Raw genomic sequence first — 25,058 nt, forward strand, 5'->3', positions numbered from 1 at the left:
TTCAAAGCTGGGATGTAACTTTTAACCGCAAAACAACAAAGGTAAGACGTGTGCAGATTTTGTCTGTAGTGTGCAAGCCAGGTTTTTATTTGTCAAACACGGAGCAGTTGGTTTATTAATTACATGGTACTTTCTGCTGTAAGTCGCGGGCTGGAGCTAAATGTGACTACCAGCAGTGATAAATACTCATTCTTGAAAAACCTTCTTATGCCCATCTTTAATCCATCTATTGATGCTCTGCTCTATCCAGACAGCTATCAAAATCAGACAACTCCACTTCCATTCAACCAAATTGTAGAAACATGCCCCTCCACATCCTCAGTAACGGTGACGGTGTTGCAAATGATGGGTAAAGTAATTAAATTACTCACAACTGAAAAAAAAATGTTATACTCTGACGCCGGCTGGAACTGACTTAGAGCACGGTCACAGGCAAAACGTGGAGTGGATTTTCAGTGATGTGGGTGTTCTCTATATGAACAAGTGGAATGCATTGGATAATTACGCACTGAAGGGGCTCTCTACTTTATCAGGTGAGGGGAATTGACAGATTTATGATCATATTTAATTTAATAATGATACGTTATATGATTATTGTTTTAAAGTAATACTCTGAATAGTGAATGTGATAGCATTTTTTTCAGTGAAACGACACTAGATTATTTATGGGGGGCATGAGAATATGGTAGGGGGGCTTCAACCCCCTAAAATACGCCTAAGGACGCCCCTGGTTATTCTATGCTTATTTAGCAGTAGATGTCTCCGATTTGAAATGCTTGGAATTTGTAATGTGAGCAGACGATTTGCATTTGTGGTTCAAAAATTAAATGAACAATTATTAATAATAGAAAAATAATATAAGGCCACGACCGCAAATATCCGTATCGGGATTTTGGAGTTGGACAATATCGGGATATCAGTTTTCCAATAAAAACTCATTATTGGACAACTCTACTGTCAATGGCTCTGAAACCTAAGCATTCACGGGCAGTCCTCTGTTCAAATGCTTAATATTGTGGCGTCCATGACCCAAAATTGGATGACCACATTTATTTTTTATTTTATTTTTTTAAACAAAACAGTCACTTGCCATATAAAGGCTTAATGAAAATGAATGTTATCTTTGGAAGTTAAAGTAAACAAAAAAAGTGATGAAACAACTTTTCACCTTTCAGTTTCATTGCTTATCTTTGACGTCCAATCCATTTGGACTGGGAGGGGCGAATGAAATAACCTCTATTTTGAGTGTTTGATGTCTTTGAAATGGGAAATGTGACGTAAAAAGGGGACTTTTCGACCTCTTTTGATTTACGTTTTTCATCCAAATTGCACGGGCGGAGTTACACATTCAATGTGAGTCGGTCTCTCTGGACCGAAGCATCGCTCGTCTCCTTCCGCCGGTGCCGCTCTTCTTTGCGCTGCACACCAGTCTAATCATCGCCGGGAGGGTAAGTGCTTTTCTTCTCTATCATACAAAAAATATATATTTTTAACGTTGCAACATTTGCGATGGCATTTTATGTGTTTTTCGGCGTTAAGACGGGTTAAAAGTGCGGAAGCGTTTCGGTTTCGCAGAGTTTTGAAGAGCCGGCGTAGTGAATCGCCTCCTTTGTGTGCGCCTCCATTGCTCTGGTAACACATCAGCGGCCAAGTAGCCAGCTGGCTAACCGGCGAGCAAATTTTTCAAGTTCACCGGCACCAGCCTTGTATTTAACGAGGAAAACGGTTATATTTGCGTCGTTCTTACCTCATGTTTTATTGGAAGGTAACGGTTTGAAACGAGTCTTATGAAGTAACAATTATTACCCAGCTAAAACGTTTAAAGATCCCTTTATCATGAGACGTTCAAGACACTACGTTGACCTCAGGGGAAGTTAACAATGGTTAGAAAATAAAATAGAATAAAATAAGAAACAGATTTTATTATTTTATCTTGAGGCTTTGATGTGAAAGGAAGCTGTTCCTTGCTTTACGACGTAGTTTTGTACTTCCATCTGCTTTGTACGTACGTCGACCTCATAGCAATTCAGATTGTGAGAATGCCTCTGAAGAAACATAAAAGGTGATTCCAGAATTAGAGGATATTTCGATTTTAAATAATTCACGTACAAAATACTAATATATGCCGTTTCTGGGTAAAATGACTTGTCCTGAGACAATTTATTAAAAAAAAAAAAAAAAAAAAAAATTAATAAAAGAAAGCATTAAAATATACCTGAAAGAACATGTTTGAGTAACCGTTTTGCAAAAGAAAGGGTTGAATAAATAGGTACGTCTTCACTTTCATTTTTTCCTATCTTTATTTTAAGACCAAAAAAAAAAAGTTAATTAAATATACGTCATGCGACCCTGTTATATAGGGTCACACGGTCAGAATAAGAACCTTTAAAAATTCTAGAAGTATTTATTATATTGGTAGGGCTGCAGCTATCGATAATTTTAGTCGTTTAATCGATAAAATAGTTAGTTTGACTTATCGAGTAATCGGATAAGGAACATAAAAACCTAAAATACCTGAGCTGAGCCTCAAACGGTATTTTAAAATAAGGATCGATGTACAACAAAAGAACAATTGGCTTACATAGCAAAAGTCAGCTTAAATGCTCTGAAATACTAATTTTTTTGTTCTTGTTTACAATGCTCTTAAGAAATTGTTCAAACACATATTTCCACAAAAATTGGCTGGATATACATTTAAACTAAATTACGAATGCATTCAAAAAATTTTAGCTCAAACAAAAACTTTGCTTATGTTGGTCTTAACAGGGAGCAGCTGGATTGGGCCATGTGAAATGAGGCAGACAAGAGGGCAGTGTATCCACCCAAATCAATAAAACTAAATGCAAACACTTTCAAAACAAACCATTACAACACCACTTTAATTAAACGAATACTCGAAGCAGCAAAATTTAATACAAATCTTTTTTCTAATCGAATACTCGAGTTAATCGGTTAATCGTTGCGGCACTATATTGGTGCTGTTGATCAACAGTAAATCTTCTTATGATAAAAAGCTAACATTAATCCGTCTTTGCAACCCTGTTATGCTAAATATCATAACCCAATCAAGCATAATTTTTTTTTTTTGGTAAGATTTTATTTCATTCATATAGGACAGGAGTCTCAAAATCTGTGGCCCAGGGACTAATTGCAGCCTCCATTTGACCTCCAATTGTCGGATTGGTGATGCCCACCTGTATTTTGCAATGGGCAATAAAATAAAAGTATTGTATTTTCCGCACTATAAGGCGCACCTAAAAGTTTTCTAAGAAGCCGATAGTGCCCCTTATAATCCAATGTGCTTTAATATGGATCAATATCAGTTAATCATGGCATTACATTCCCTTTAACGCAGCTTCATCTAGTGGATGCATAATGGAACCCTAAAAACTACTTCTACTGCGTCTTATAATGGGGTGTGCCCTATATATGAAAACAGTTTTAAAATAGGCAATTCATGGAAGGTGCGCTTTGTACTTGGATGTGCCTTATAGTGTGGTAAATATGGTACATCAGTAATTTTAAATAAAATGCATGAGTTAATTGATTGAACCATTTTTTTTTTATGGCTGCCATTGACAGCAATAGACGTCCAATCGAATGATACCATCCAGCCCCTCCCAATTGAAATAAATTGGACATCTATTGTCGTCAGTATGTTTATTTCAATATCAATTCCCCTCTTTTACTAACTACCACAGTACATACTGTGACCTCTACTGGCAGTAAATAATCTCATGTCCATTGTGGTGACCGCAGTCCCTGAAAAGGTTAAGTATAACATTTAAAAATTGACCTCTAAAATGAGATTTTAAATACTTTATCACTTATTATTCATGAAAACGTAGCGGCAAACCAGAGGCTTATTTTTCAAGAATGTGCTAGAGCATAACTAATTGGAAGCCAATGAAGTGATCATTTACTGTATGTGTCTGCAGAACATGTCGCCGTGCAGGCTGTGGAAAGAGAGCCTGGCTCTGGCCGAGGACTACATAGACCTGTGCTGCACGGCGGACCCCGGCGCGGCCCCGCCGCCTCCCGGCGAGGCGGCCGCCACCATGAGGCGCGTGGGACGGCACGCCGAGTCCCTCAACGAGGCGTCCTTCCACAGCCTGGCGCAGACCTTCCTCCGGAGTTGCGGGCCCGACCTGAGCTATTCCTTCCGGAGAGTGATGGAGGAGATGGTGAGCGATGGACTTTTGAATTGGGGGAGAGTAGTATCGCTCTTCGCCTTCACGGGCGTGCTGGCCAGGATGCTGAGGGAGCAACGCGAGAAGGCTCCCAGTGACGCCACTAAGACGAAGGGGCTGGACCTCGACACGTGGCCACAGATTTGCAGGAAGCTGGCAGAAACCATCGCGGACTTTCTCGGGGAAGAGAAGAAGGAGTGGATGCTGGAAAACAATGGCTGGGTAGGTTTTCCATCTTCTCACTTTGTGACAAAGAACGATTGGTTAAGCACAAAATTGATGAAAATGGAAAATATTGGTCAATATTAATTAGAAGTAGGAAAAAATACTGAAATGTATCCGGATAAGATATTGGATAGAAAAAGTATCCATAATAAGTTATTGACAATAATTTCCACACCATAGATTGATTGCATATGACGATTTGCTGCATTTGTCCATGTCTCAATATTTACATTGAGAGGCATTTAATTGAACGGAAATATATATTTATTAATATCCAAATACTAAAAGGTTCTTCTAAGTGGCACAAAAGGGTCTTGAAAAATTAACGTGGAAAATGCTCACCCTCACCCAAACGGTTTTTGGTAACACTAAATTGAATCTAGGTAGTGCTGCAACGATTAATTGATTAACTCCAGTAATTTAATTACAAAAATGATTTAAATTAAATTTGCTGCTTCGAGTCTTCGTTTAATTAAAGTGGTGTTGTAATGGTTTGTTTTGAATTTGTTTGTATTTAATTTAATTGATTTGAGTGGATACACTGTCATCTAGGGGCAAAAGTGATTATAACATAACTCATTTGAAATGGCTGAATCCAGCTGCTCCCTGTTAAGACCAATGTAAGCTAAGTTTTTGTTTGAGCTAATGTTTTTTTTTATGCATTTTTAATTTCGTTTATAGGTATACATGTGTAATATGTGTTTAAACCATTTGTTAAGAGCATTGTAAGAAAAAAAAAAGTTGGCATTTGATAGCATTTAAGCTAGCTGACGTTTGCGGTGAAAGTTAGCCAATTGTTCTTTTGTTGTACTTAGATCGTCATTTGTTTTTTTATTTCGTTTGAGGCTCAGGTCAGGTATTTTAATTTTTTATGATCCTTATTTGATTACTCGATTATTCGAACTAACTAGTTCATCGATTAATCGACTATTAAAATAATCGATAACTGCAGCCCTAAATCTAAGAAAAAAATTTTATCTGGAAATTACAGCATGTTTTTGTACGAGTACACGTCACCAGAAATTTGGTGTCAAGGAGTACATTTGATGCATGTCTACTAGTGTAGGGCTGCAGCTATCGATTATTTTAGTAGTCGATTAATCGATGAACTAGTTAGTTCGAATAATCAGATAAGGAACATGAAAAATTAAAATACCTGAGCTGAGCCTCAAACGTTATAAAACATTTTTAAAAAAAATGATTTATGTACAACAAAAGAAAAATTGGCTAACTTACATAGCAAAGGTCCGCTAGCTTAAATGCTATAAAATGCTAACTTTTTTTTTTTTTTTTTTTTTTACAATGCTCTTAAAAAGAGGTTCAAACACATATTCCCACAAAAAAAAAAACGGCTGAATATATCTATAAACGAAATTACAAATGCATTAAAAAAACATTAGCTCAAACAAAAACTTATGTTGGTCTTAACAGGGAGCAGTTGGATTCAGCCATGTGAAATGAGGCAGACCAGAGGGCAGTGTATCCACCCTAATCAATACAACTAAATGCAAACACTTTCAAAATACACTATTACAACGCTACTTTAATTAAACGAATACTCGAAGCAGTAAAATTTAATAAGCATATTTTTTTGTAATCGAATACTTAGAAAAAATTTTATTTTTTATATATACATTTTATATATATTTTATATTAGTGTATCGAATAATAGTTAATCGATTAATCGTTGCAGCACTATACTAGTGATAAACTCATTTGGAGAGTTTAATTTTTTTCCAGAGCCACACGATTAGACGTCCATCATGACATATTTTAATTTTATTTATGTAGTTTTGGAAATGGTATGTCGTATTCTTTGAGTATTGATAAGCTTAACAAGTAGGACTTAAATATGAATAAACACTGTTTTGTTGTCAAATTTGGTGGCTGCGCCTTATCCAGAAATTATAGTAACTCAAGTATTAGGATAATATGAGCATGAAATTATTGATTTACACGCCTAAATGACAGCAATATAAGTCCAATCCATTTTGACTGGGATGTTCAGCATGCTTTTTTTGTAATTTATTAGCTACTGGAAAATGTGCTATATTTGAACCGAGACGCCTCATAAATAGTCTTTTACAAGTAGACTGGGTTGTCTGCTTTTGTGAATGGGGTCACGCACGCACACACGCGTACACGTAGACACATGCACAGAGGCCCCTCCTATATCGAGTCGGCAGCTGCCTTCAACTGCCACAAAGGCAGTTCAGCCACATGGACTTGGAGTAAAAGCGTCCGTTTGTGTGTGTAGTCAAAAAGTAGTGAAGTTGTGTGGTTGTCGGCAGACAAAGCAGCAGCTGTGCACACGACAACAGGTGTCGGGCGCTTTATGTTCGTTTTACCTGGGTCTTTTTTGGGCGCGACTTTTTCAGGTTTGTTTTCGTCATCACGTAACGTTATGACCGATCAACGTCTTAAATTTAGTCACAGTAAAAAGGAATGGGATTTTTATTTTTACTCTTGGGCTTTATGGCATGAAAATTCCTACATGACAAAATAACTTTTTTTTTTTTTTTTTTTTTTCTTTTGAGGTTGGTACTAATAAAGTATTTTCGGTATTTCACCAAAAACTGCCCACTCTCTAATTAAAAATAGTTCAAATGCACTGGACGTCTGTCACCGCCAATGTTATCCAACAAAGACATTAAAGTGCCAGTGACGGCATAGAAAAAATCCTAAATATCATTTTTATGTGAATTAGAATCATTTTTTGAGACGATTGGACTATATACAATAATACGCAGTTTGCCTGTCATTATAGCGCTCTAGCATACCTAGCTGGAGGATGATGTCGGCATGGTCACGATTTCATCTGATTTAGAATTCACCCCATTGAGGGGGAACTATTCAGAACGAGGAAAATGCAAAATGTCATTGTTTCAATCTTTATTTTTATTTTTTAAATATTTTTACAGGGTATTCTTTTTTTCTAAATATTTTTCCCCAATTACTAAATAAATGGTATGATCATGACAAATAGGTTTTGTGCTAAATGGAATATAAAATGTTAAAAATGCATTTATTCAGTACGATGTGGCAAAATTACTCCATAATGGTCAAAACTGTTGACTTCTTGCACCTCCCGAACGATATTTTATGCCACCGGACTAACGATATTTTATGCCACCGGAGTTAGTCCGGCTTTTGTCATTTCCCTGCCCCAGCTTTGAAGAGCGTAAACAAACCAGGAGGTGTGACAGCTAGCCGACATGCTAACCCGAACCAAGCGGCGTTTCCAAGTCTTATTCTCGCCTTTCGAAGCGAAAAATCACACAAAATCATATCACACGGCGGCTGGGTTGTCAGTTGTCTTCACCGTTTGTCAACCCCCCCTGCGGCAACCAAGTTACAACTCGTCATTCCCCTGCTGCGGGCAAGAGTTATCATTGCTGGGGAAGCAGCTATAGAAAGACTGCCGGACAAACCGGCTGACCAAGGATAGTGGTCTACTGCCGGGCAGACGAAGAGGGCAGAGGGGGCTAGAAGTTTGGACGATATGGAAAACCGCACGAGCATAAGCATAGTATAGCGCTCTCCTGGCTGGCACTCGAAGAGGACCGAGGGGCGGGTGCAACAAGCCGCCGGTCGTCGACAGAGTTGCCTTCTCGGTGGACAAGGAGCATTGTCAGCCACAAAATGCGAGCCACCTCCTTATTAAAACGTGTGCCATGATCCCAGTATTTTTCATAATACAAAACTCACTTCCTCGTACGTCCAATGGTCCCACAGTTGTCGAACTTGTTTTGGCCAAACTCCACGGTGAACGGGAACTTTTTGAAACGCAAAAAGGCTCACACGCCTCTCCCTGCTGCAGGAACAAAGCCCTGCGGTACATTTGGCTGGTATGATAAAATTAAAAAATAAATAAATGAATAATAAATTAAAAAATTGAATAAAAGCAAATTAATCCGCAAAATCAGCTGAATCCGCAGTCTGCACGCTATAAACCAATGCTGTATTGTGTGATACTGACCCGGATGACGTCACATTCGCATTCCTCCTCAATCCAGGAAGTCACTCATTTTCATGGTGCCGGATTCAAAAAAATGAATATATAAATCGATCACTTCCACACACATCCAAGCGGTCCATTCCATTTAGGAGCATAAAATACCGTGGGAAATATGAAATAAACATGCTTTTTGCAGGCATAGACACTTTAACATTAAAAGAATACATTAGTACATATAAAATAGTATTGATAAAAAATACTAAATATAGAAAAGTATATGGAAAATACAGCTAGAAAAATAAAACATGAAAATATATTTTAAATTTTTTTTTTTTATCAATTTTTAAATGATAAAAAATGAGGATCTATGAAAATCTTTTTTATATTTTCATCTATAAAAAACATTTTAGTAATTTTGAAAAATGTTCATATATTTATTGATGTACTTATGTATTCCCCCCAATTTCTTTTGTTAAATGTAAATTCAGACGTGGAGGTTTTACAACTACCAACAGAATTTGCTTGCAGCAAATTCCCTTAACACTAGATGTCCCCAGAGAGCCATGGATTTTTTTTTCAACCACATGAAATTCCAAGTTCAGTAAAATATGATGTGTATGTGATCCACGAATGTGTGTGTGCCATGCGATTATACATTTTGTTGTTTTTGTCGTTGTCACAGGAGGGTTTTTGCAAGTGGTGCGTCAGACATTCCGGTCAGGACTTGTCAATGAAGACGGCGCTGCTGGCCGCGGCCGGCGTGGGCTTGGCCGGACTGACCTTCCTGCTGGGCCGCTAACCGGCTGCATTCATCCCGAATCCCCATCCGTCCATTTTCTTTTTCAGTCTTACATCAACTCGGGCCGTACGGCCGAATGTTTTCACGCACACACGCGCGCCCACTGGCGCTGGTTTTTGGTTCCACGTGATTGTACAAAACCCATCTGGATGCCTTCTTCACACACGTCAACGCGACCGCCTGGTTTTGCTGTGACGTGTAAATTAATATATTATATTTATATCAAATGAAACCCTTTTTTTCTAGACTGACCTGTAATCTTTTGGCTGGTTTGGTTTTGAAAGTGTTTGATTTTGCGTGTTTGTTGGGCCCAGTCAGCAGAGCTGACGTGGCCAGTTATCAACGGTGCTAATTGTTTTTGAAATGTCAACTCTTACTGTTTTTTTTGTTTGTTTTTTTAAATGCCAGGGACCAATGAATTTTCAGAACTAGAACCTGACAACCTATTTTTACATTGATTTGCTTGTATTTATTTGTCACCCTTTTTGTAATAAAAAGTCAAGAGTTTGTGTTGTCATGGTACAGTAAATCCCAGTTTATGGCATTGATTATATGGTGTGTAAATTTAAACTATGGCCGCGAAGAACTGACTAATGGCAAGCTAATCAGTTACCAAATTCGCTAGCATTTCTAGTCCATTTATCCATTAAAGGTCTATGGTACAGTTTTAGAGTTTGGGTTTAGGGTTTCAAAGCAAGGTTCCAAACTAGTGTTATGTTTCAAATCAGGGTTTCAGAATAGGGTTTAAAACTACTCGGTTGAGTACCCCAAATAGTGTCTGAAACTAAGGTTATAATTTGGGTTTCAGTTCCAAAGTAGGGTTTAACATTTCTACAGGGTTCCAAATTAAATGGTAAATGGACAGTACTTGTATAGCGCTTTTATCTGCATGATTACCATGCCGAAGGCGCTGTCAACCCATTGGAGGCAAATCAGGGTTCAGTGCCTTGCCCAAGGGCACTTCAACAGTGGGCTGTCGTAGCTGGGAATCGAACCACTGACCCTTCGGTCCAAGGTCAAGGCTAGCTACCAACTGCGCCACTGCGGGCTTCAAATGTGGTTTAGCGTTCCAAAGTATGGTGTCAACCGGGTTGGGGTTTCAAATTAGGGTTCCGAACAAAGGTTAGGGTTTCATTGCCTGGCACGGCCACACTGTTCTCCCTGTATTTTTTAAAACACCGAGAGAATAGTCTGGGATCCAGCTCATTGGCCTCTCGAGCACGAACAAAAGTAACCGTGCAATCAGGTTCGTTTATTTGTGTGACATATTCTTAATGAGCAATGGCATTCTTGCGCGTCGGAAGTCGTCTCCTCAACAACACAAATGGCGAACGGGAGAGGCGAGAATATGTTCCAGTCCGCGGTAAATTCAGTTTTAAATGACCAAAAACAGACAGAGTCGCTAAAACCAACTGTGTTGCACTAGCCATTTTGAATAAACTCCGCTCTCGTCGTATGCTGGAACAGCGGTGACTCTGGAGTTCCAGGCAAGGGGTTTCCAGGGTGTTTTTTAAAATAGGGTTTAATTGGGGTTTCAAACTTGGGTTAGGGTTTCACAGTTATGTTTAGAGTCAGGGTTTTGATCCAGGGGTTAGGGTTTCAAAGTAAGGTTTGAATTTAGGGTTAATTTCGAATTTAAAATGGGGTTTCAAAGTAGGGTTTAATAGTGGGATTATGGAGTTGGGGATTCAAATTAATGTTTCAGACAAGAGGTAGGGTTTCAAATTAGCATTCTAAAATTGGTTTTAAATCTCAGGTAAGGGTTTGAAATTATGATTTCAAATCGGTTAGGGTTTCAAAATAGAAAACCTAAAACTAGTTTGAAACCTAAACTAAATTTAGGGTTTCAAATTTTAACCACCCGAGGAGCAGAACATGAAGTATTAGCTTTCCAACAGAATTGTTTTAAAATGCAACTGAGTCAATGAAATCCAATAAAATTTACAGTAGCCGTTTATTGTCATTGCAGATATTTCAGATTTAAAAAGGTACAATCCGCAAAGGGAACAAATACAACTAAAATGACTCATTAAAAAAAAAAAATCTTAAAATGGCAAGTAAAAACAAATCTACTTAGTTGCAGTAACATGAGAAATTACTTTCCACTCTAGTCTCAAAGCTGGCGGTGGGTGTCTGATTAAAAACAATCCGCGAGTGATAGTCTTAATTCAATGGCTGATTCTTTTTTTAAGCCTTTTACTAGGCATCCATCTTTTCCTTTGCGCCATCCACCGAGCCGAGCTCCCCCTCTTCCTTGGGCGTGGTGACGGTGACGAAGGGCTGGCCACCTGCTGCTTGAGGAGAGGGCGGAGCCTATAAAGCGCAAAAAAAAACTAATTTTCAGACTAGAGTAGAAGGAAAAAGTAGTTTGAAATGAACTACGATGAACAAGTTCAAAATGAACAACGATAAAAAACAAGTTCCAAATGAACTATGACCACCAGTCTCCCTCGGAACCTACAGTTCGCAAAAAAATCATGTAATTAACAGCCCTAAGACAAAAAAATGAAATAGTGGACTGAATGACAATGCATACACAACCATAGAATTTACTTTCCAATTATGTGGAATTACAGGCTGAATGCTGCTCCCGACTGGCTAACTTGTAACCTACAGGCAACACTTGCACCAATAAGTCCATCTGTGAGCACGCATGCCCGCTACTGGAAACTGGTAACCTACAAAAGGCTGTCCTTTGCTTTCTAACTCCCAAGTAAAATGCCGCAATTAATAAATCAGCCCCAATACAAAAAATCGGGCTCTGGAGGATCAAAAAATACTGGCTGTTTCAAGTCGATCATTTCAGGAATGACAGAGGAGTAGGACTTCACAGTTGGTATCCGCAAGAACAACAACACGAGTGGAGATTTGCATTCAGGCCATCAGCCTGTATAAAAGAAATATAGCCAAGAAACTAGCCTACCTGTTGGCCAGGCTGTCCGTAGCTCTGGCTAAGTTTGGCAAAGGTCCCGGCCATTCCCGCCTGAGTGGTCACCTTCAGCGCTGCTTTGAACATTTTTGGTGTGTCGGGTCGGACCGGAATCACCCGCCCGCCGGCTTCGCCGCCTCCCTTTTCCTCCGGCTTCTGGTCCTTGGACAGCATGCTCCTGAAGGACAAAAAAGAATGCAGCTCCTCAACTTTTGCATCACGTCGCCCAGACATTCCCTATCGGTTACTTGGCCTTCTTGCGCAGAAGTTTCTGGGACTCGGGATAATGGAGCAGGATGTCTGCCAGGTCCTTCTTGTCCAGGATAAACAGGTTGGCGAAACCATGCGCCTTCACATTGGCTGTGCGCCGGTTCCCTCCGCCACCTGCCAACAAACTGATCAATAGAAAGCACTAGGTGAGCAACTCCACATTGGCCTTCCTCAACCTCTACTTCCTGAATGTAGTTTTTTGCTCACTCTACGTATTACAAAAAGATTGAAGGTGGTGACCTTATCTCGCCAAAGACGGAACCGGCCCTAATGGTTACGAAAACAGTCTGAAGGTCCGGACCGCCCACTACTTGCACTTCGCCCTGCTTGATGATGTACATCTCCCTGCCGATCTCACCCTACCGCAAAGGAAGGAAGAACGCCATCATGCACACGAAAGCAATCCCTTGGAGGGCAGGAGGGACGCGGACCTTCTTGCAGACAAAGTCTCCCGGCAGGTAGACGACTGATTTGAGTCTGGTCAGCATGTCGAAGACCATCTGACGATCACAGCCCTGACACACACCGACACGCTGGCACACAGGCGTCGGCTTTGGACGCGCGACGTGCTGAGCAAGCCACCGACCTGGAAGAGCGCCACCTTGCTCACGATGGCATAGTTGACGTCCACGGCCATGTCCAGTCTCATCTTGGCGGGAAGCTGCACCAGCAACTCCTGCTCGTCTAAAGCACAGGATGGCACGCAATGGGCAAAATACGCTCAAAATGTTGACGGCCGGTTATATAATTACCCAGCATGCCTTGGCTCTTCCATGTGTAGTCGTACCATGTCTTGATGCGGTTCTGCACGGGCTTGGGGATGTTGTACAAGTTCATGTACTTGGAGGTGGCGTCCATGCATGCGCGGTAGTAGTTCTCCCCCGCCGTAGCCGCCCCCACCACGTCCCTCATCTGGAATGCTAGCTTTCAGTTAGGCAGTCCCATGTAGATGGAGAAGCGCTACTTTTGGCTGGCACCTACTTGTCCGATCATGATGGAGAATGCAAAGACGCCCACAAAATAGTTGAGGAGCTGGAAGCAGATCTCAAAGACAGTGGTCGGGTCCGGAAGGCCGCCGATGGTGATCAGCGTCTTCACCGCGAAGTAGTAGCAGCGCACGTAGCTGGATGTGGGCGCAAGGAGGTCATTTTACACACTTGCGACTACAGTTTGCAAGTTGACGGCGGATGTTCCTAAAGTGCAAGGCTATCTTAGTTGCTTACGCGTTGCCTTTGCCGTCGTAGACCCACTTGGTGGAGCCCAGGCCTTGGTAGTCGGAGCCCCAATAGAAGAGGCACGCGTTGATGTGCAACGAGTAAAGTAGGTAGGTGGAGGTCCGGATCACCCTGTGAGACGAGCACCGTTTTAGTCCGGCGCTGACCAGACCCCAAATGCCACTTGGCTCACCTGTAGATATAGGCCTTCTTCATCACCGCCTCCATTCTGTCGTTGAACTCGAAGAAAACATGGTACTGTGAGAGATACGCCACACGTTAAATCCTGCTGCTTCGGCCGAGCAGTTGAAAAGCAATCAAATGAAACCTTGAGCAGACGAGGGAATCGTAGCAGAGAGTTGACCCCAGTCCAGTAGTAAAAGATCTCCAAAGGAAACAGACTGGCTACATCCATCTGGAGAGCAGAGCAAAGCAAAAACTACCACTAGATGTGGTGTAGGCCGGTTCTTTTTGTGTGTCTCTAGAACGCCCCTACGCCGGAACTGTTCCAGACATTCTTTCAAGACCGGGACAGAGACTCCAGTTATTCCAGGCTACCTCAAGATGTAATCTAGACCAGCTCATCTCCATTGTGCCACTAGATCACAGGTGTCAAAGTAATTCCACAATGGCACAAGTGGATGCAGGTTTTCCTTCCAATCCACAAAAGCAGAAGTGGATGCAGGTTTTCCTTCCAGCCAGTGAGTGTAATCAGTTGATTGCAGTCAGGTATTGCTTGTTTCAGCAAAAACCTCTTTGGTCTAACACTCTGTACTGTTTCAGTTGGAATGAAATCCTGCACCCACTTCGACCTTTGTGGAATTGCTTTGACACCTATGCTTTAGATGATTGGTGACTTGGGCCCGAATTCCTCAAAATGTGATCTCAATTGGTAGTTCTGACGCGTCTTGAGGTTGCATCTTCAATTCTTCCAGACCAAACGAGGCCAACTCCAGAACAGTCCTAGATTAGCAGGTCGCAGAATATACCTTGAACCTCTCGGTGCTCATGTAGTTTTCTCTCATGGCTTTTGTCTCACACTGAAATCAAACATTAAAGATGGGGTGAGCTTGGAAAGCAGAAAACAGGATGATGACAATATAACAACAAAGAGCTTCTTTGGTCCCTGACCACGATGTCTCCCCCACGGACAAACTGCAGGCGGGGCTGGAAGACCAGAATGTCTGCAATGTAGATGAGGTCGCAGGTGTAGTCGGCCAGGAGCCACAAGTGGCGGTTCTCCGGGGTCTGGTAGGGAAAGGCCCAGCGGACGGGGATCAGCCAAACATTCCAGTTCCATGCCGCCACCACCAGGAACAGCCACAGCACGTAGAGTGGGTCTGTAAATCCACATGGGAATTTGTCACGGACCTGCAATCGCTCACAAAAATGGTCCGTGCCGGCTGAGAAATGGAACTCAACAGCAAGAGTTGTTCGACCATTATTAAAGTGAACCTCGTTTGTCTTTTGACTTGCGCCCGACCGGAATAGGATTAGCTTACATCTGGAATGGTTTTCAAAAGGCACTGACTTGTGTTTTGAATGCCTCTGATGTCACTGAGACAAGTCATAAGCTAGCACAAGCCGGACTCCGGAATGACTCCAGAGTTGTCCTAGACCTTAAGTAAAGTCAAAGCGACTCAGATTTGGGTTTTTTTCTACAAAAGGAGCTGTGCGAGTTCAAACAACCCTCCTTCAGCTAACAGTGGACTTTTGTACCACCTTGATTGTCGAGTGGTTCCAACTTGAGTTCTAAAATGAATTGACCTTGTCTCTGTAATGCCTAAACTGTGTCTTCAGACTGCTTCTGAGGTGGTTTGGGTCCGTTTCTAGAATGTCCTATGAGGTAATTGATACCAACCAGTGAATGGGTCCATGCTGGAGGGGAAGCGGAAGTCCCCAATGACTCGGAGCCATTTGGGCATGTTGGGAAGTTTAGGAATTTGAATATCATATCCCAGAAGTTGAAAGTGTAAGGACGCCTCTTCTTCTGTTTCTTTCTTTCCACTAGCGGGAGCATCCGTCTTTTCTTCTGCAGCCGGAGGCAGCAGAGCTTTGTTAGGAGCTTCGGCCACATGACAAAGGGAAAAAGTCAGATATCGTTAGCTGCTCCTTATGTATCTCTGAGTTACAAGAACAATGAAGGAATGCTCCTGAGCTTAGAAGAAGGTGATTGCAAATTGCAATTGCATCCTCCGGGATGAGGATATGGAAACTTACAGGAGGGGGGACTTTCTTGCTCCGACTCGTCCGGGTCGATCAGACGGTCTTTGTGACGTTCCGTCCGACCTTTGAAGAGCCGGACGAGCTGGCTGAGGCGGTCTTGGATCACCACGCTGCCGACGCTAGCTGCCGACGCCGGACGGCCGCTGGGCAAGGACGGATGTGAGACGGATGGACTGGGCACGCAAATCGGGTTTATACTCACTCTGTGATCAGTGTGTCTCCCAGACCGGACGGCGCTGCGAGCCGTTCTCTCGTCGACCTGTCATCTTCCTCCTCATCTTCTGAGAGACCGGCGCTTCCGCTGGGCCAAGACCAAAAGGGAGAGATCTCCATGCTTGTCCAGACCGTGTGGCTCATGGGGTGACTGTCTATCTCTCGAGATCCGAACGGTATTGCGTATCACCTGAGTTTTGACAGAGCGGTATCACCGACAGTCAGCGTAGAGGCGCAGCCCGGTGTCGCCGTCGTCTTGGGGACGGCCGCAACCTTTTCAGCTTCCGGTTCTGCGCCTGCCAGACCGCGATCACGTGAACAAAGAACGGATGACACCCTGCGCCAACCGATTAGGAGGATTGACGCGGCCACCAGAGACAGTGACGTGACCGTGTTTGAGCCATTGATAAAATGGTACTTTGATGATCAGAAGACATTGTTGTTACCTTCTTCTGCAACCTCTGCTCCTCTTTGAACCTAAAAGTCAAGCCAAGTCATTTTGGCGCGATCAGACAAAGTAAGGAAAAAGGCCGAATTTTACCGTCATCTCGCCAAGCGTGTCGGTTGCCTGTGCCTCAGCCCCACCTTCAGGCGAGGGCCTGCTGAGTAATAAGAAAGACTTCCAATTAGCTACTGAATTTGTACCATGACCAGGAACTTACTCAGAGTAAATTCATTTTCCCCACTGAATTGCCATTCATCCATTCAAAACGAGACCAAAATATTGCTGCCAATAGCAATATATCTGCTGAAAACAATTTCTGTGAGAAAAAACGAAACCCATTTAATGATAGGTTATAACCGAATGTTGAGGGAAAACGGAAATGATGACAATAACTGTTGGGTTATACGTACACATTTAAGGGTTGTATCCTAGCGAGTGACATCAGGAGCTAAAGAGAAAACTGCAGTGGACAGTGGCTCCTTGCAAGTGCTCTCTATTTTACTGTTGGACCATCTGTGGAGGTTGCTAGCAAGTTGTATTATTGCAGGGCTTCAAAAGGCCCACTAGACCTTGCACGATATGTTCTTGTGGACACCATCTGCCATTACTGAATATATCAGGCCAGTGCGGATTCAGTCTCACGGAATGTCAACAGGGCACCCTGTGGTTCTAAAATTCTAGGGATGCAAGTAGACCAGGGGTGACCAACCCTGGTCCTCGAGAGCCGCAATACAGCTTGTTTTCCATGTCTCCCTCCTTTAACACACGTGAATCAAATGATCAGCTCATTAGTAAGCTCTGCAGTTGCCTGATAACAATCCTGATAATTTGATTCAGGTGTGTTGGAGGAGGGAGACATGCAAAACAAGCTGGATTGTGGCTCTCAAGGACCAGGGTTGGCCACCCCTAAAGTAGACCATTTAAGTGGCCTCCAGACCATGGTGGATTTGCAGTCATTACACTGGCTTACTGTGAGTCAAAGGATAGACTAGAAAATCTTACTGCCATTCTACAAAACACTTAACGGTCTTGAACTAAAATACACGTTTGATGAATATGAAACATCTAGAACGATTTGCTGTGTTTGAAGAACAAGATCTAATAAATATGGCAAGTGAGGTTTAGAGTTGTTAGTGTCAGTGTTAGTGCTATTGCTATTGTTATATTCATTATTACTATGACAGACAGGCAGTGAACTCACTCGGACTGGTCCTCGTTTTCCTCTTCCAGGATGTTAGGAAGTCTGTTGATCACAAAAGACAAAACCACAATCACACAATGCTTTTGTAAGGTTCTGCTCTCAACTGCATTCCGTCTGTCCGTGGCGATGGGCAGCGCAATCCAGATAACCAATCACAGTGCAAGTTATTATTTTTGGTCATTGAAAAAGTTAAGAATGCCATTTCTGGAGCCTTTGTGTGGGAATGCTTTCTTACTGGTTGGTTGGTTAACTACTGTACATCAGTCCCTGTTGATTTTAGAGCATTTTCGGAGCATTTTCTGTTGATGTTGTGTCACTTCCGATTGATTTTTGGGCATTTTGAGGTCACTTGGTGTTGATACTGGCTCACTTTCTATTGGATTTTGAGACAATTCCAGGTCACATCTTAATGATGTTGCGTCACATTCTATTGATTTGAGGGGATTTAGAGGTCATTTCCTGTAGATACTGGCTCACTTTCTTGTGATTTTGGGACATTTCTGGGAATGCTTCCTTACTGGTTGGTTGGTAACTACTGTACATCAGTCTCTGTTGATTTTGGGGCATTTTCGGGGCATTTTCTGTTCATGTTGTTTCACTTCCGATTGATTTTTGGGCATTTTGAGGTCACTTGGTGTTGATAGTGGCTCACTTTCTATTGGATTTTGAGACAATTCCAGGTCACATCTTAATGATATTGCGTCACATTCTATTGATTTGAAGGGTCTTAGAGGTCATTTCCTGTAGATACTGGCTCACTTTCTTGTGATTTTGGGATATTTCTGGGAATGCTTCCTTACTGGTTGGTTAACTACTGTACATCAGTCTGTGTGGCTTTTGGGGCATTTTCGGGGCATTTTCTGTTGATGTTGTGTCACTTCCGATTGATTTTTGGGCATTTTGAGCTCACTTGGTGTTGATAGTGGCTCACTTTCTATTGGATTTTGAGACAATTCCAGGTCACATCTTAATGATGTTGCGTCACATTCTATTGATTTCAGGGGTCTTAGAGGTCATTTCTTGTAGATACTGGCTCAGTTTCTTGTGATTTTGGGACATTTCTGGGAATGTTTCCTTACTGGTTGGTTGGTTGGTTGGTTGGTTGGTTGGTTGGTTGGTTGGTTGGTTGGTTGGTTGGTTGGTTGGTTGGTTGGTTGGTTGGTTGGTTGGTTGGTTGGTTGGTTGGTTGGTTGGTTGGTTGGTTGGTTGGTTAACTACTGTACATCAGTCTGTGTGGCTTTTGGGGCATTTTCGGGGCATTTTCTGTTGATGTTGTGTCACTTCCGATTGATTTTTGGGCATTTTGAGCTCACTTGGTGTTGATACTGGCTCACTTTCTATTGGATTTTGAGACAATTCCAGGTCACATCTTAATGATGTTGCGTCACATTCTATTGATTTGAGGGGTTTTAGAGGTCATTTCCTGTAGATACTGGCTCACTTTCTTGTGATTTTGGGATATTTCTGGGAATGCTTCCTAACTGATTGGTTAACTACTGTACATCAGTCCCCGTTGATTTTGAGGCATTTTCGGGGCATTTTCTGTTGATGTTGTGTCACTTCCGATTGATTTTTGGGCATTTTGAGGTCACTTGGTGTTGATAGTGGCTTACTTTCTATTGGATTTTGAGACAATTCCAGGTCACATCTTAATGATGTTGCGTCACATTCTATTGATTTCAGGGGTCTTAGAGGTCATTTCTTGTAGATACTGGCTCACTTTCTTGTGATTTTGGGACATTTCTGGGAATGCTTCCTTACTGGTTGGTTGGTTGGTTGGTTGGTTGGTTGGTTGGTTGGTTGGTTGGTTGGTTGGTTGGTTGGTTGGTTGGTTGGTTGGTTGGTTGGTTGGTTGGTTGGTTGGTTGGTTGGTTAACTACTGTACATCAGTCTGTGTGGCTTTTGGGGCATTTTCGGGGCATTTTCTGTTGATGTTGTGTCACTTCCGATTGATTTTTGGGCATTTTGAGCTCACTTGGTGTTGATACTGGCTCACTTTCGATTGGATTTTGAGACAATTCCAGGTCACATTTTAATGATGTTGCGTCACATTCTATTGATTTAAGGGGTCTTAGAGGTCATTTCCTGTAGATACTGGCTCACTTTCTTGTGATTTTGGGATATTTCTGGGAATGTTTCCTTACTGGTTGGTTGGTTGGTTGGTTGGTTGGTTGGTTGGTTGGTTGGTTGGTTGGTTGGTTGGTTGGTTGGTTGGTTGGTTGGTTGGTTGGTTGGTTGGTTGGTTAACTACTGTACATCAGTCCCTGTTGATTTAGGGGCATTTTTTGGGTCACTTTCTGTTGATGTTGTGTCACTTCCTATTGATTTTTGGGCATTTTGAGGTCACTTGGTGTTTATACTGGCTCACTTTCTATTGATTTTGAGACATTTCCAGGTCACATCTTAATTATGTTGCGTCACATTCTATTGATTTGAGAGGATTTAGAGGTCATTTCCTGTAGATACTGGCTCACTTTATTGCGATTTTGGGACATTTCTGGGTCACTTTCTGTGGATTTTGCCACATTTACGGGTAACTTTCTAGGTCACATTTTGTTCACACTGGCTTACTTCCTGCTAATTTGGGGGAATTTCCAGGTCATTTCCTGTTAATTTGGGGGTATTTAAAGGACAACACTGGTTCTGTCCCCCAATAAAACTATAAACTTGGGCCGGGAACTGGTGCTGATGCACGGCGCATTTGCTACCAGGCCGCAGAGAAATGATCAATAATTTATTAACGACCGCAATCTGGCTTGTACATCTAATCGGAGTACAGATTTGCGTATGTCACTCTAGTGGTTAGCTGCCATTATTGGGGTGTTTGCACACCTATAGCAGGCCAGCGTCAGTCAATGTAAACAGTAATGTTAGCGGCTGTTCACTGCGTGCTGTGGACGGGAACGTCTTTGGACAGCTTTTTAACGGGGAAGAGGCCACCTGCTATGTCTGAAGGGGAGCGTACAACCAATCCCATTCTGCATAATATGTGGCTAAAAGCTAGCAAAGGAGGCAACAAAAGCAAATGCACTGACAGCATCAAACCGCATGGCGAACCGTATTGCTAAAGCCCAGAAACCTTTCACAATAGAAGAACTCATTATGCCTGCGACCAAGGATATTTGCCGTCAAGTTTTAGAAGAGGCTGCTGTTAAAAAAGGTTGAGTCAGCGTATAGTGAGTTACATTTTCCCTGCACTTAATGTTCGTTTTTAGCACCATCGTGTTATTTTAGATTTACTGTAATTTTTTGCCACACATTGCCGGTCCGTGAAAAAAAGGCCCTCATCATCGCGGTCCGTGGTGCAAAAACAGTTGGGGACCACTGCTATAAGGGGTTAGCGCGTGTGTGATAGGCGTGTTCTCACTGCTCGTGGGACTCGTCGGCCAGACATCGGGTGTCGGCGGCCGAGTGTTCTGCCTCCAACTGTCGGATGGCTTCCCGCGCCGCCCTTCTGGCAGCGTCTTCAGCCGCACGGGCAGCTTCCAGGCGCTCTCGTCGCAGTCTGTAACACAGTCATGCCGTTAACAACTCAAGTTCAGCACGCTGTTATTTCCATCCCTGGCGCAAATTTACATAGTTCCGGGAGCCTCTTTACAGAGGCAATTTGGCAGATCTCTTTACAGCCCCTCCCGATCCAAAAGAATTTGATGTCTAGGTCCGTCAATGGCACCCAATGAGTTTAATAAGTACCCTATAAGGGGGTTAAGCAGGCCAGACAAAACTTCTCCCTGTAGTGAAATTTAGAGCCGCTTTGAGAAGGCATATTCTCTTTCTGCCAGCAAATTTCCAACTTTCCATGTTGTGCCACCAATGAAAATAGGGCTCATGGATGGAGACAAAAAAGCATGCAGGACCTTCCCTCCACGTGAGCCAGAAGCGCCTGGCTGGCGTCCTTCTCGACCTCCTTCATCTCCATCGGAGGAAGCCAACGCTCGTCCGCCACCTGCGACAGCATTCAAAATAATAGATTGAGTGCTGCACATGTGCAAGACAAACTGCATTTGGACCTTTGGCCCAAATTGGAATTAGTACGATTACATAATTAACATCATATGGAGACTTTTGTAGATGCCGGCTCACCTGGTCCTTCTGCTCTTTCTCAGTGGGGCGCTTTGCATCCGACCGCAGCTCGCTCTTCCCCTGGATGGCTAAAATTCACAAAATGTAAGGAGAATGTGGTGAGAAGCCAAGTTTTAGAATGCGCACAGAGCATACTGTTGATATCGGCCCTTGTTTATGTCGCGTGGGTGGTTTGTTAGAAAAAATATATATTATGAAGTTAATTGAGTGCATTTTCTATATTTATAAAAAAGTAAGCCGTTTCAAAATGGAGCAATTTAGAGCAATGCTAATGTTATGTTTTTGGAATGGCACAAATACAAAATGGCGGACGAATGATAACGATTGGCTCAATTAGTGCTTTGCTCATCTAGTTGTATATCAGGGATGGGCAAACCGGTCCTCAAGGGCTGTAGTGGGTCGTGCTCTTTGTTCCAACGGATCCAGTACAGACAGTTGAACCAATGAGGTTTCAGCTGAAACAAGAAGCATCTGACTGTGATCAACTGATAGCGCATGCAAGACACCTGATTGGTGAAAAGTAGTGGTGCACGATAATTATCGGTTCGATAATTATCGGTCCGATAATAGGAATTATGACGTCATCCCAATAAATCCGATAACAATATGTTATTGGACCTATTAATAATATTTTTGGCAGAGTGTCGGATTGGGATGTGTGCATTTCTTTCTACTCCCGTTTTGCCAGTATGCAAAGTTTTGTTACCATTCTAGAGGCCTTATTTTTCCTTCACTCAGTTATAAACCTTACTATGGCAATTGGCAAATGTTTGCATTTTACAGTGTTATGTTTCCAAGTTCTTGAGAGGCCTTTTGGTTATTGGTAGGCTTGCTGTTCTATAATTGCCAGATTAAAAAATTTGTTTCATGGACCAAGACGACAAAAGTATCCTCTCCTGTTGCACCATATTTTTTATATGCTGACAAAGCATAATACAGGTTTAGTTTGTTTGTTTTAGGTCACTGCTCATTGTTTAGGGGAACACATCGTCAATGATATTGACTGATTGATTGTGATTGACTCAAATGATATTTATTTGAAAAAAATAATATGGACACTTTATTTTAAGTCAAAACTGTTCTTGTCTTTGTTTTGTTCATTATTATAATGTTCATGTCATCATGAAAATTCTGGTCTGGTCAAAGGTAGATCTATGCTGAATCAACCACTAGTATTTTTGACCTACAGGTGTTCAAAAACTCAGGTGAACATACATTGAAAAATTAAACATATATTATCGGTTATCGTATCGGTATTGGCCTTGAGGAGCAGAAAGTTATCGATATCGGTTTCAAAAAATAGATATTGTGCACCCCTAGTGAAAAGGTTTTCTCTTGATGGGTTGGAATGGAATCCCACACACACTGCGCACTGCGGCCCTTTGTGGAATAGTTTGCCCACCCCTGTTCTTGATACTACAGTATATTTGATAGGTACTACATGATGGCATATAGTGTAATATCCTTGCACACCCTAAGTCTGACTTCATCCTTGAACCCACTGTTTGACAAAATGTGTTGCATTTTATAAGTAAATATGCCCAAGGGGGAAAAAGACAATATCGACGTTTATTCTTTTATAAGCACAATCTTTCGCAGTGTTTTGCAAATCATTTCATAACAGAAGTATTGCAACATTACTCAAAGAATGTTCTTTAAAGTTGAAAGAATTTTTGGTTGTGGCCTAAATGTGATGTCAAGATATGTGGATGCCAGTTCTCAGTTATAATTAAGTATGTATATATACAGTATACATATATACACATATATACATACTTATATATACATACATAAATGTACAGTATATGGCGGAAAACACAGACAAGACTGAAAAAGCAGTTTCTGCTCTTGCGACCCTCGATAAAATAAACTGCTCTATTTTAAGCAAAAAGAACTGTCGTGTTTGATAGAACAATATAGTATGTCTATATGCTGCCATAGCAGATTCATGGCCCATTAAGCCCCTAACTATTTTTTATTTGTCACTTTTACCCTGGAAACCCCCGTTTACAGATGTCGCGCAACCGCTTTTGTTTCAACCCAGCCATAAAAAGAAGGTAATTATATTTATTGTTCAAAATGTCTGTCATTTTTAGCTTAGAATCATTATTCGATGTCCAATATTTCGTTTAAAAAAAAAAAAAAAAAAAAAAAGACAAAAAAATTATTCACTCGCATATTTTTAACTTTTAAACAAATTACGTCAGAATGAAAAAAAATGGTGTCTGTAAAAAAGTCATGGATATCGGCCTCATAACTATCGCTTAATTGTATTTTTTTTTTGTTACTTTCACATTTTGGCCAATATGTTAAATGATAAATAATCGATCCAAACAAAGAAAATAAATTAAAAAAAATTTTTTTTTAAATGTTTAGAGGGGTAAATATATGAAAAAGAAAATCTTGACCACTCCTTGATGTCTGCGATTTCTGCATCGCGACCCTTGTTATATAACCATGTTTCACCAATAAAATTCCCCAAAAATCCACCTGTGGCCATTCACAGCTGTGTCTTGACATTCAGTGATACATGCTACATGGAGTTTTTGGATCGGAACAAGGTAAGTACGCAATAATAATTCATTACAAACATGGCGTCAGTAATTCTGCTCTCGCGTGCTCTCACCTCCAGATAGGGTTTTGCTGTTTAAAAAACATTAAAAAAAAAAAAATGCCCTCCTGTTGAAAAATTTTCTTCCCCCAGAAAATTGAGATTTTAAGCTTCCCAATGATGTATCACACATGCATATCGGACAATTCTGAAATTTGGCCAGATTGGGGGTCTCAGAGCGGAACTTCAAGTCACCTGTTTGTTTTCCACCATATATATACAGTATATATATCTATTTTAATCATCATTATCCATCAATATATTTCTATGAAGAAAAATAATTATAAATCAACAAAATATTAATAAATAAAATAAAATAAAAACTTTAATAGACTTGAAATCCATAGTGGTGCCAAAGCACCACGCGGGTTGGAGCCTTGTCATGGACCATTCTCTGCAACTTCCACTACAGATTTTCGTATCGAGAACGAGACTATTTACAGGACATGGCAATATCGTTGGTAGGCAATGAGTTGACTCCAAGTCCAATTTATTCAAACTGAAAGGACTGTGAATGTTCATTTTTCAGAGCTATTGACGCCGCAAGATGTCCAATTCATTTGGACGTCTCACGCAGTCACTGGCAGCCAATGAGTGGAATGAATGCCCCAAAAAAGGTTTCAGCTGCTTAACAAATGTGTTCTACTTTGTAATATTGCTAAATGCTCAACTATCTGCAGCACACTGACAGAAA

General features: G+C 41.5%; 2 protein-coding genes across 6 annotated transcripts in view; one reads left to right on the plus strand and one right to left on the minus strand.

The window, feature by feature from the left end:
* The first annotated feature begins 1,313 nt into the window (after positions 1-1,313).
* bcl2l10 (BCL2 like 10) lies at positions 1,314-9,707 on the plus strand. Its single transcript, XM_057844169.1, has 3 exons — positions 1,314-1,448; positions 3,939-4,412; positions 9,056-9,707. The coding sequence occupies exons 2-3, from the start codon at positions 3,942-3,944 to the stop codon at positions 9,170-9,172; spliced, it is 588 nt and encodes a 195-aa protein (XP_057700152.1). The 5' UTR covers positions 1,314-1,448; positions 3,939-3,941; the 3' UTR covers positions 9,173-9,707.
* A 1,397-nt stretch (positions 9,708-11,104) lies between these two features.
* The window catches only part of LOC130913744 (cyclic nucleotide-gated cation channel beta-3-like), a 78,633-nt gene continuing 64,679 nt past the window's right edge, over positions 11,105-25,058 (minus strand). For 4 of the 5 annotated variants that reach the window (XM_057832591.1, XM_057832576.1, XM_057832583.1 and 1 more), the window contains exons 8-30: positions 21,754-21,821; positions 21,528-21,616; positions 21,038-21,175; positions 17,671-17,712; positions 16,566-16,626; positions 16,471-16,501; positions 16,215-16,320; positions 16,014-16,112; positions 15,806-15,954; positions 15,447-15,650; positions 14,717-14,925; positions 14,575-14,625; positions 13,914-14,000; positions 13,779-13,843; positions 13,595-13,717; positions 13,353-13,494; positions 13,124-13,283; positions 12,958-13,055; positions 12,803-12,886; positions 12,612-12,730; positions 12,350-12,496; positions 12,096-12,279; positions 11,105-11,485 (exon numbers count right to left, since the gene is read on the minus strand). In XM_057832591.1, coding sequence (XP_057688574.1) covers positions 11,372-11,485; positions 12,096-12,279; positions 12,350-12,496; positions 12,612-12,730; positions 12,803-12,886; positions 12,958-13,055; positions 13,124-13,283; positions 13,353-13,494; positions 13,595-13,717; positions 13,779-13,843; positions 13,914-14,000; positions 14,575-14,625; positions 14,717-14,925; positions 15,447-15,650; positions 15,806-15,954; positions 16,014-16,112; positions 16,215-16,320; positions 16,471-16,501; positions 16,566-16,626; positions 17,671-17,712; positions 21,038-21,175; positions 21,528-21,616; positions 21,754-21,821 — 2,570 coding nt within the window. In that variant the 3' untranslated portion in view covers positions 11,105-11,371. The remainder of the gene's footprint in view (positions 11,486-12,095; positions 12,280-12,349; positions 12,497-12,611; positions 12,731-12,802; positions 12,887-12,957; positions 13,056-13,123; positions 13,284-13,352; positions 13,495-13,594; positions 13,718-13,778; positions 13,844-13,913; positions 14,001-14,574; positions 14,626-14,716; positions 14,926-15,446; positions 15,651-15,805; positions 15,955-16,013; positions 16,113-16,214; positions 16,321-16,470; positions 16,502-16,565; positions 16,627-17,670; positions 17,713-21,037; positions 21,176-21,527; positions 21,617-21,753; positions 21,822-25,058) is intronic. The other variant, XM_057832608.1, reaches the window with a different exon arrangement.

This window comes from Corythoichthys intestinalis, chromosome 1, assembly GCF_030265065.1.
Source record: "Corythoichthys intestinalis isolate RoL2023-P3 chromosome 1, ASM3026506v1, whole genome shotgun sequence".
Lineage (NCBI taxonomy): Eukaryota > Metazoa > Chordata > Actinopteri > Syngnathiformes > Syngnathidae > Corythoichthys > Corythoichthys intestinalis.